This window comes from Amblyomma mixtum, chromosome 1 (assembly GCF_055824585.1).
Source record: "Amblyomma mixtum isolate Tamu chromosome 1, ASM5582458v1, whole genome shotgun sequence".
Taxonomy (NCBI): domain Eukaryota; kingdom Metazoa; phylum Arthropoda; class Arachnida; order Ixodida; family Ixodidae; genus Amblyomma; species Amblyomma mixtum.
In genome coordinates, this window is record NC_143012.1 from 92,850,974 (window position 1) to 92,863,001 (window position 12,028).

The following is a 12,028-nucleotide window of genomic DNA, read 5'->3' on the forward strand; positions in this document are numbered from 1 at the left end:
TTAAAGTGTTAGGAGTTCCACAAGAAGCAAGAGTTAGATGCAGTTGATCGCCATGTCCCTTGAAGTCCAAGTGAACAGGCAGTCTAGCCTCCCAGCTTTGCACAGCCAACTAACCAGAAGCTTCCTGCAGCCAACAGCAGCATGGATGAACAGAAACGCGAGGTCATATACACGATGCAGTCAGCTGCATGAAAGGGCCTCACTGCTTCTTGGCTTAAGACAGTTGCCAACAATGTTCAAGGAAGGTCATTTTTTTTTCTTCACAACCAAAGTGCATTACAAAGCCAGCCCCTCCCCCCTTTTTTACATGAAAGCATTTAACTCCACTTCACCCACACACAAAAAAAAATAGACAAAATACACCTTATACACAAGCAAAATTTTTGAATGTGTTGTTCCCATTTACCACCCACAAAACTTTAAACGCGTTTTTCGACAACAAAATTAAGAAGTGGTGTCTCAAAATATTAGTGTCCTTTTTTTTAAGTGCACTCATGTTAAACACCGGTATTGAGGCTACGTCCAGTAACATCGTGACACGTCAAGACGAGTGAAGCGAGCCAGTACGCTGAAAAATTGCTTCCAAGCAAGGGTATCCTGCACCTCCTGTGTCGCAAACAACGCTAAGTCAAATACAAGCCAAGAAAAAAAAAAGCGACTTTTCCTCGTCGAGGGACCGTCTAGCAGGCAATGGCGCTGGAAGATCCCAGTGAACTTGCTAGCATGACAATGCAGGGAGCTGAAGTTGACAAGGTTGGTTTGGTTGATTGGTTTATTGCGGTTTAACATCCCGAAGTAACTCAGGCTATGAGGGACGCCGTAGTGAAGGGCTCCGGAATAATTTCGACCACCTGGGGTTCTTTAACGTGCACTGACATCGCACAGTACACGGGCCTCTGGAATTCCGCCTCCATCGAAATTCGACCGCTGCGGCTGGGATCGAACCCGCGTCTTTCGGGTCAGCAGCCGAGCGCCGTAACTACTGAGCCACCGCAGCGGGGCTGAAGATGACAAGGGATAGCCCGCACCCTGCATTGTCACCCTAGCAGGGTATCCAACGAGAATCCGACACCACTGGTTGGAAGGGGGTCCTCTCAAGAAGAAGGGCCGCTCCAGCCCACTATAGCCCAGAAAACACCCCACTTGGCCCAAAAGGACACATTTTTGGTCGGATGAGCAAAGACTCGTCCCAATGACTACCAGTTGGCCCTGTTCTGCACCTGCAATGGCCTGTCCTGCCAGTCCCCCCCCCAGGCTAAGTATGTTCCCTTCACAGACCAGCGATTTTTGTGTTCAGTGCCAGACCATTAAGAGCTGAAAAATACAAACGTGCTGTTTTTCAGCTATGATACCATGAATTTCTGCTTGCTGATACATCCATGCAAGTCTAACAGGATTCAAGGAGCTCACTGCAAGTTCGGCCTGCTTAGAATATAGAGTGCATTAAAGCACTATGTATTTTGTTCAATATCACTGAAAACTTCTTACCTAGCAGCATCATTACCATACCTGGCACCATCACTTTTACTGGGCATTTTTGTTTTGTTTTCTGAGGAAAGAAAATGTGCAACATTTGGCTCCTTGGTGGACACCTCAGCCACGCGGTGAGGGAGAGAATGAAGGAGGGAGTGAAAAAGGGACAGAGAAAGAAGCACTGTAGCGAAAGGCTGCGGAATAAATAATTTCAACCACTTGGAGTTCTTCAACGAGCACCGACAATCGAATAACAGCAGCCATGACCCAAGTCCTTTGGCTCAGCAGAGAAGTATCACCGGAACAAGACGCATTGGAAAGAAAGCGATGATCACACCAGGAAAAATTTTTCAGTCTTTCTGGGCCAGAACAACGATAACCTTTAAGTTGCATCAGGCTGTGCCCTTCCCAGCAAGATTAACCCTACCACATTCCTTTCCGTAGCCATCATTAGCCATGTTTCAAGCCTTTCTTTTTCTTCTGTCAGCCCTTATGCTTTGGCCCCACATGACACAACCTTATTCTTAATGTATTTCAGTAAGCTGCTGTTGAATATGTACTCCACAGACTTTCCGAATTCTTGCCGATGATCCACAGCTTCCACATGTTCAGCTACTACAGTATAAGGTCATTAATTCGAACTTCAAGAGGCTGAAACAAATGTTTGAATTGTCAAATGACCCTAGTTTAGTATAGTTTTTAAGGGGTTTAACGTCCCAAAGCGACTGAGGCTATGAGAGACGCCGTAGTGAAGGGCTCCGGAAATTTCGACCACCTGGGGTTCTTTTAACGTGCACTGACATCGCACAGCACACGGGCCTCTAGAACTTCTCCTCCAAAGAAATTCGGCCGCCGCGGCCGGGATCGAACCCGCGTCTTTCGGGTCAGCAGTCGACCGCCATAACCACTGAGCCACCCTAAGAAAGCTAACAATTGCTTGCATCACTGTAAATTTTACTTGGTGAATGACCAGGGAATGGCTGCTTGCTTTTGAGATGAGATGAGGCGCAACAATTACTATTACCAGCGGTGGAGCTCCTCCGCTACTGCATTGCCACCCTATCCTTTGCCAACTGCGGCCACCGCGTCCCTGCAAACTTCTTAATCTCATCCGCCCACCTAACTTTCTGCCGACCGAATTAGCATGCGACGCTATAGACTTGCATGGACGCTGGTCGGGACCACGCCGGCTGAGTTGGAATTAACGAGCTTTTACTGCGCTTGGCGTAGACAGATGAGCTCCCTCGCTGCTTCCAACACTTCATTACCCACGGTGAGCTGTCTGTCCCACGAAGAAAGCTTCCATGGAATGGTTATGGTCTCAACAGCTGCCATCCCAGCGGTCAACACCACAGCAGCACCTGTCGGCTTTTGACATGCCACATACTGGCATGCACTACGCTAGCTGCACTGTGCATCTGTTCTGAAATGTAATAGATGCATTTCCACAGTCAAGTAAAGTCCCACCCATTCGGATGGGTTTACTGTTGTGTGGGTATTAAGGTCACCGTTGACAGTAACGTGGAATTAGTTTGTGGCGCTGAACTGTTCAAAATATTTCAGCGCCCCCATTTCATGCCAAGCTGCTGTATACCGCAGCCGGTTATGTTTCCAAGAACTATTTCTCATGTGAACCCCGGCTGTCGGCGGACAAGTGTTGTGCACCCTACCGTAAAAGAATAAAAGAAGATAAAAATTTCGACATTTTCACACAAACTTTCAGCACAAGGTAACCGGAACATGCCTACACCTTAGTGGCTTTGCCTATGCTATTCGTGCCATAAGAATAGCCATGCCTTCACCATTAGCAAACCGCAACAACTTCAAGCACACCACACAGCCTCACAGACTAAGCAGCTGACACTTCCTCTCACGAATTGTACAACGGCAGAAGAGTCGCAATTTTGAAGCCACTGGAGGAGATTAAAAAAAAAACAAAATCACTGGAAATGAACTGCAGCCACAAATGAATCCACTGGAAAGAGGAAACAAAAAAAAAATCGTAACACCGCTTAGGCATCTCTTACACGACACGTGCGTCCTTCACCAACAAAATGAACCAAACTGCTGCTGAGTCCCTCGCCTTACCACGCTTGCCGAGGCAGCTCGTGCCTAGACACGCTCCCTGCTTTCTAAAGCAACACCACCGGCCAGCATTCCCTCCGCAAGCGTCGAGAGGAAACGCGTGACTGACCTGCCACCTGGTGTCCGAGTGGCTGAACGCTCTTCGAAAAAAAAAAAAAAAGAAAAGCCGCTTTGTGGGCCGAGGAGAAAGAAGAGCCTGTCCCCTGACCCCCCACCATGCCGGCCCCTCCTGCATGCAAAGCTGGCCACAGCGCTGTGCTCGGACAGGAGCTGTCCGCCCCACTGGTCTCCCCCTCCCCCAGGAGTCTCGACCGCCAGTTCCTCCAGCTGCGCCGCGCACAGTCACACCGGAACAACACAGGGAGGAGAAGTGGCGGTGCACCCTGCCCTGCCTCCATCCGAGCGCCGGGTGCCGCGCTGCCACTGCCCTCAACCACCGAGCACCCACAGCCCAGAGGGAGCCAAGGCAGACTGCGTGTGCCAAGCGAAAAGCCTGCAGTGGCGCCAATCGAGGCCATCGTTCACGGGCGCATCATCTTCGCTGTGCCAGTCTTTTTCTTCCACGAGGGCCGCCGCTGCTACGGGGGCTGGCGGCGCCTCCCGCGGCCCCTGGCAGCCGACTTCTTCTTCGGCTGTGGCTGTGGCTTCGACTTGGCTCGGCCGCGCGCGCGCACTGGTGGCGGTGGGGGTGGCGGGGGGGCCCCCGGTTATTGCATGAAGTAGTCCGGGGGCTCGGCAGGCGTGTCCTTCTCAAACCTCTTGGCCTCCTCCTGCATGCTCTCCTTGATCTTCAGTATTGCTGCCGACTCTGTCTGGTCCTGTGTCAGGGGGGGGGGGAGGGGCACCAAGGGAAGGAGAGGACATGGGGGTCAGCGACACAACCACACCCTCAGCAACGACGAGAGACTAACCGCACCTAGACTCCCACCTAGCTTGCAGCACTGTGAAAGGTAGAGCCCTCTCGTCCAATAAGGGCCAAGGAAGACGACAAGACAGTCCCTCAAATATTCACGCAGTGTTGTGACTATTGGTTTGGTTTCGTTTATGGGGTTGAACGTCCCAAAGCCACTCAAGGCTATGAGGGACGCCGTAGTGGAGGGCGCTGGAAATTTCGACCACATGGGGTTCTTTAATGTGCACTGACATCGCACAGTACATGGACCTCTAGAGTTTCGCCTCCATCGAAATTCGACCACCGCGGCCGGGATCGAACCCGCGTCTTTCGGGTCAGCAGCCGAGCACCATAACCACTGAGCCACTGCGGCGGCTTGTTAAAACTATTTTTGAAGCAATTAAGCAGTAATGGAAAATTTACTTAAAAACAGTGTTTTGAAAGCAAAGCTAGCGTTTCATACACTGGTCAAATTAGCAGCGAAAGTCTGCACGAACACAGCGCCGTGGAGGCCTGCTGCAAAGTGGCGTGCAGCCATTTATACACACGATGTCCTCCGAATTGACCGGGTATCCTGCGCATAGCAGTTGGACACTGGTACTTGTTTCTTCCCAGGGATGGCGCCACGAGTCACAGGGATAGGAGGAACACATTTATGCAGTGCGCACCATTCTGACTGGCTCAGATCACTGTAGCCTTTCTACAGTGCTGCAAACTACTTGCGAAATGAGGTACAGAGTTACGACCTCCGCTTGCGTGGATCACGACATGCTGTGCAAACCTCTACTGCAAGGCTGACTGGTGCTAAGCACATCCGTCCACGGCATGGGCTCGGTGAAGCTCAATGTATACATAATGCACCCCCAGCCTCTCTTAAAGGTGCACTGAAGAGGAATCTGAACTCGTCTTTTTGCCGCGGGAACTCAATCTGCACGTTCCCAGCAATCTTAGAAACTGCGAATTATTGCCCTGTGTGGCTGATTTCCCTAATTAAATCGAATTAACGTCCGGCTCCCGTCTCTTTTTTTTTAATTCTGCCTCGTACGGTGGGCGGAGTCGACCAACGCGTGGAGTGCCCTTCAGCCAGCTCCGTGGAGGCTTTGCTTTCGCTTCATTTTGCTTTTTAGGTTTGCGTGAATAAATAGTTTCATTTGTAGATAATATAACCGCAAAATAAGCCCTAAGAAATAAAAATACGCGCGGACTATTTGCTTCTACGGACTACTACATATTACTCCGCCGATGGCAGAGCGGCAAGCCTCCACGGGACTGGGTGAAAGGCACTCCCCGCGTTGGTCGACTCCGCCCACCGTACGAGGCAGAATTAAAAAAAAAAAGGCGGGAGCCGGACGTTACTTTGATTCAATTGGGGAAATCGGCCACACAGGGCAGTAAATCGCAGTTTCTAAGAAAGCTCGGAACGTGCAGATCGAGTTCCTGCGGCAAAAAGACGAGTTCAGATTCCTCTTCAGTGCACCTTTAATCTAATGATGAAAAGCAGCTCTTCAAAAGATTCATTTTTAAAACTCGGATCAAAGCAACACAAGCTCAGTCCAAAGAGGAAGCCCCCAAACGCTTTTAAAGCCTAAGTCACAAAAAGTTGCACACTGAGCAAGCTAATCAATCAGTGCTATTTCCCCTCAAAATGAAGACGGGGACATTGCAGGAGCACTGGTGCTGAGCAATGGTCCACACGAGGTGTGTGTGTCGTGGACGTGAGACATGCACCTGTGACCGAGTACAGATCAGAACTGTTGGCAATGCCCCTCCCAGCAAGGTCCCCGAAGGCAGCTCTGGCAATGAGACCAACACACGGCCGCACGCAAAAACAAGGGAGTGGTGCACAGCAAAGCTGACACACGGCAAACCAACACACAGCGTGTCCAGAAATTGGTGAGAGAGCAAAAGCAAGTGCTTTCCAACAACTGCACTACTGTGCAGAAAGAAAGAAAGGAAAAAAAAGAGCCTCAACACCAGCCTCACACCTTCGGACAAAAAAGTTTCCCCCTCCAGCCAGCCACCTTGACGGAACAGCCCCAATGGACTCGCGTTTCCTCTCCGTTCAGCCTCTCGGACAGCCCTGAGCACATCCCCAGCAGCACGGATAATCGGGCCAATATTGAAAATGTATTGGCAAAGAACCGTCCTATACAGGGTATTTCACCTAAGACTTTCTGCAATTTTTAAAAATAAGCTATTTGAATTAGATGCCCGCTTTTTCTGGCATTGCATTGTCAGTGGTGTAGTACATCATAATGCAGCTAAGATGTGCTAACTAGCAGGCTTGTTAACCAATATTTAATAGTTAACTTCTAAACTATTACCGTTGGGCTCCTTAATTATTGAGAGGCATGTAGCCCACCGTAAGTAATGTCCATATTCGTTTTTAGAATTTCGTTAACGCGATTATCCTCGGCGCTGTGGCCAAACAAATTTTGCCTATTTCGACGAGTTAGGTTCACTGGAGAGGTTGCTTTGCCTGCAAGCTTCTCAAACCGCATGTATTTTGGCGCGATGTAGGCGAAATTTGTTGGGCCACAGCACCGAGGATAATCGCGTTAACGAAATTCTAAAAACGGATATGGACATTACTTACGGTGGGCTACATGCCTCTCAATAATTAAGGAGCCCAACGGTAATAGTTTAAAAGTTAACTATTAAATATTGGTCAACAAGCCTGCTAGTTAGCACGTCTTAGCTGCATTATGATGTACTACACCACTGACAATGCAATGCCAGAAAAAGCGGGCATTTAATTCAAATAGCTTATTTTTAAAAATTGCAGGAAGTCTTAGGTGAAACACCCTGTATAGGTCCCGAGTGAAGCCATCACTTTCCAATATTGGGCCAATTCCCTAGGATGCCTGGGATGCAACCTTCCAACAGTGGCAACGCCAGTCTCGATTTTGTGGGGATGGCCAGAAGTGCCTAGCCTAGGGCACTGCTTTTTATAAAGCAACAATGAACAAGAACTGAGTGCAGGGTCAACTGTGCTCACAGAGTGCCGCAATGCAAGTGGAATGCATGGCTGGCAAAACAGGTGCCACTGCAAAGCTGGCAAGGGCACACCCGCTGAACAAGCAACGGCACCCCGGAGACTGCACTGCTGATGCCGACCACTGAGCCACAGAAACCAGCGCTGCACAAAATCTAGACGGGGCTCGCTTCGCCGCCCACAGAAACAACTGAAATCCGACACTACCCGTGTCAACACTGCTGCTAGGGCTCAGTTTGCAAGGACTGTGCACCAGAAAGTTCCGAGAGAATGCCCCCACTCAAGATATCAGATATCACCCACCCACCTTTCGGAGTGGGGATGATATCGACCACCCCTACTACTGTCCGATTTTAATGGTAAAATTAAGAGATGGGAGAAAAGCTGAAGCTCCGGAAAGCGTGGTGGACAAACCGCAGCTGCTCCTTTTTGGCACTGACAGCGACACTGCTTTCAATGGGTTCAGCATGATGAGAGAGAAAATAAACATGGATGTACCACCGATGTGTCGATCTGGTCACTTTTTTCTTGCTTTAGGCACTTGACCCGAAAGTTCGCCCCTTGCTTACTTTCTTTCCTCATACATCTACAGTATGGGCGGGCATTTTCTTAGAACCGTCACCATCAGCCTGACTACGCCCACTGCAGGGCAAAGGCCCCCCCTCCCCCCCGTGTCTCTCCAACTAACCCATTCTTTGCCAGTTGCAGCCACCGTATCCCCGCAAACTTCGTAATCTCATCCGCCCACCTGACTTTCAACCCCTGATACACCTGCCTTCTCTTGGATTCCGTCAGTCTTAGGAACTGTATGGTACTATAATCTCCGACCTTTAATTGCCTTTAATCGCAGCTAGGCTGTTTTGCAATGCTCGCATGTGATTAACGGCTTGTCAAAACCCAGCCTATGGTACTACTCATACATTATATTTTTTTTTGGCATGCATAGGGATGGTTAGGCCACAAACAGTATTCTCACAGCCCTCATGACAGCGACAGGACTGCACTGAGCAGTGTAACACCCATGGCTCGCCTATTGATAGCATGCAGTTTTGAACACAGACCCACTTTGCTAGTGATACCCTCTTGCAAAGAAAGTCGAGTTAGTTGTGAGGCTGCCAGGGACTTGCGACATCTCGCAAAGCATGTGCAATTCAAAGCATGTGGTCGAAACAAAGCACACTACTCCGACAGGTTGTGACTGCGAGAAGCAGTACTTCCATCCTCCGGGGGGGAGCCTTTGGAATTTTGCAGCCACACGGGAACGGCAGCCATGTTTTCTGCGCAAATGCTTAAAGGTGCACTGAAGAGGAACCTGAACTTGTCTTTTTGCCGCGGGAACTCGATCTACACGTTCCTAGCATTCTTAGAAACTGCAACTTATTGCCCTGTATGGCCGATTTCCCTAATTAAATCGGATTAACGTCGGCTCCCGCCCTTTTTTTTTTTAAATTCTGCCTCGTACGATGGACGGAGTCGACTAACGCGTGAAGTTCCTTTCAGCCAGCTCCGTGGAGGCTTTGCTTTCGCTTTATTTTGTTTTTGAGGTTTCCATGAATAAATAGTTTCATTCGCAGATAATATAGCCGCAAAATAAGCCCGCAGAAATAAAAATACGCGCGGACTATTTGCTACTACGGACTACTACGTATTACTCCGCCGATGGCAGAGCGCAAGCCGCCACGGGACTGGGTGAAAGGCACTCCGCGCGTTGGTCGACTCCGCCCACCGTACGAGGCAGAATTAAAAAAAAGGGCGGGAGACGGACGTTAATTCGATTTAATTAGGGAAATTGGCCACACAGGGCAATAAGTCGCAGTTTCTAAGAATGCTAGGAACGTGTGGATCGAGTTCCCGCGGCAAAAAGACAAGTTCAGATTCCTCTTCAGTGCACCTTTAACAGCACCATATAACTGACAGAAGGAGTGGACATAGCGTCTGTAAAAAGTTCAGGTCCGACATGCACTTATTCATGTTAGTGCTTGTTTTTAATGCCGCAGCATTCAGGCTGTCGCCATCCCCAAAAGTTCCGGCTTCTCCACAAGGAAAATCCCCGACTGATCGAAAGGTTGGTTGGTTTGGCTTACTGGGGTTTAAAGTCCCAAAGCGACTCAGGCTATGAGAGACACCGTAGTGAAGGGCTCCGGAAATTTCCACCACCTGGGGTTCTTTAACGTGCACTGACATCGCACAGTACACAGGCCTCCAGATGGGTCGAAAGGGTCATGACGTCATCAGCACTGCTAAATCTGAAAATTTGAGGGCTAGAATGTTGGAGTACCTTCCACTGGATTATCCCATGGGAATATACTCACAGGATCCACTAATCCACCTTAATCCACCCACTAATCCACCTTAATCCACCCACTAATACACCTTAACCCATTTTCTAGGACGGGCCTACATTAAAACGCTGTCACAATTTCTTCTTTACGAATGTGGTCAAGAGGGCCCCAAAGTTTTTTTTTCCTTACTTTTTGTTTCGCTCAGCACCTGTCGCCCCCATTTACACACTACAAAGCACCGCCACCGCATGCACCCCACTGGTGCTTACGCGTCTGTGGTCACGTGGTTGCCTGCGTCACTCGAAGCCGTCCCCCCCTTCGTTTTCTAGCTTTGCGCCTTAAAGACGAGAGTGCCAGGGAAGCGTCAGCTCCATGCATCCCTTCCTCACGAGCTTACCGAGTCCCCAAACATGCTCCCCAACACACCTCGCCCCAAAGTGCCTTTACATGGATCCCTCGAACGCCATGACCGACCGACCACCAACACCACAGTCCCTAGGCTGCCGCCAGATGCTGATCCCAAGCCGGCAGCAGTGAGAAGGGGTGCGAGAGAGCCCAGCAGCGGCAGCCATGGTGCAAAGCAGGCAGGCAAGCACACACGCACACACGAGAGAGAGATGGTTATTCTTACGCGCAGCAGCGTTCAGCATCGGCAGCTCGCCTGAACCTGACTATCAATCCACTGGTGAAACACCTACGAGCGACACACAACCACCACAACAACAAGGTCAGCAACCACAGCCCCCCATACCCCAAATGGTAGCACCCCCCCCCTTCCCTGTCTTGCTTCTTAAAGTAACCCCCCCAGCAGCCCAAAAGAGTTCATGCACTCCAGGCACACCCCTAGAGGGCGCCACCATGATCTAACTGCCCAGCCGGAGGAAGTCGCTGCACTTTACTCCGTTTCATACACAGCAGGCAACGCTGCGGAGGTTGGTGAAGTAGTGCATCCGCGAAACTACATCACTCCACAACGTATCATTCGTTCTTCTCGACACTCCGGTCACTGTTTGCACGAATACAAAGACCGGTATGAAACAATGCAGTAGCACTGAAGACCACGGTCGAAGCTGTGAGGCACTCAGTGGTCGGGCTCTCTGGCCATAATTTTCACGGAGAGCGAACTACTTTTTGGGCACAGATTCAGTAGAAGCGATTCGCCCTACCAACCGCGCATCATACCGCCACGTGTACTCTTTGCTTCTCGAAATTTCGACGAGTCGCAGCAGGACGAAAATGTGGCAGGAGGTAAAACGAAGTCCAAGAGGTGCCAGCCACGGCACTTAAGATTTGGCGCTACGAAACATCTTTGTGTTCGCTTTGTTTGTATGGCGAACTACTTTTTGCTTGCGGACTTGGCCTGCGGGAACAGGCGCGCTAGCTTTGGCAGCGTTGCCTGCTACGTATGAAACGGAGTACAGGCGGTCTTGCAGGTCTTCGTGGTGGGCAGCTGTGACGATGGCGCACCCTGCCTACAGCCATGCCGAACGCCGGCTTAATTTCGTGCCTTCCAACAGAGCTACTGCGTTCACAGCTTAGCAGACATTTTAAAAGCCCGTGGAATGACCGCTGCAGCATTGCTCAATGGGCCACGGGAAAGGGTATATACAACACCCTGAACCAACCACCATCACATGACAGCTCGCAAAGCAGCGCAAGCCCATTCCCGAGATTACCTCTCCGGTTAGCCAGGCTCGCACAGTATTCGGGCAGCTCATGCACTGGTCTTGGACCGGGCAGCGAGTCATGCACCACGCAAGCAGGCTGCACTACGCTACAACTTGAACCCCTACACTACTCCAGCGTCCCTTGCAAGTTTCCATGCATTTCGTTCCTCTCTGACAATACCTTCATGCTACAATTGCACAGCTACGAAAACAGTTCAAAGTTTTTCAATTACACGCAAGCCAGAGAGTACCACACAACACTGCTGACACAGGGCAGCGAGAAAGCAAGCACGGGCCACAGAAACGCTTCAGGGTCCACCGGGGACCGAAATCACATGTCAAGGACTTCGTTTTTTTTTTTTTCGCTGCTTTTGGCCACCGTGCCTGGTACTGCCCTATGCTAGCGCTATACACACATAAATGGAACATTACAGCTTCTACCCACCCCCATCACTGGAAAACACTAGCACCACAGTTGGCGACAAATTGTTCTACCACCACGAGTAACTTGCACGTTATTCCTAATGAACATTTTCATGCCAAAGCCTCCCATTTTTCAGGACTTCTCCTGCATAATATTGTTATCCTTCTGAACAAACAGTGAGATGCAAATATTCAGCTGCACGAACAAATT

General features: G+C 50.1%; 1 protein-coding gene across 7 annotated transcripts in view; it reads right to left on the reverse strand.

The window, feature by feature from the left end:
* Positions 1 to 3,157: 3,157 nt before the first annotated feature.
* Ssdp (Sequence-specific single-stranded DNA-binding protein) overlaps positions 3,158 to 12,028 on the reverse strand; it is a 77,378-nt gene continuing 68,507 nt past the window's right edge. For all 7 annotated transcript variants that reach the window (XM_089554597.1, XM_089554590.1, XM_089554577.1 and 4 more), the window contains one exon: positions 3,158 to 4,376. In XM_089554597.1, coding sequence (XP_089410723.1) covers positions 4,266 to 4,376 — 111 coding nt within the window. In that variant the 3' untranslated portion in view covers positions 3,158 to 4,265. The remainder of the gene's footprint in view (positions 4,377 to 12,028) is intronic.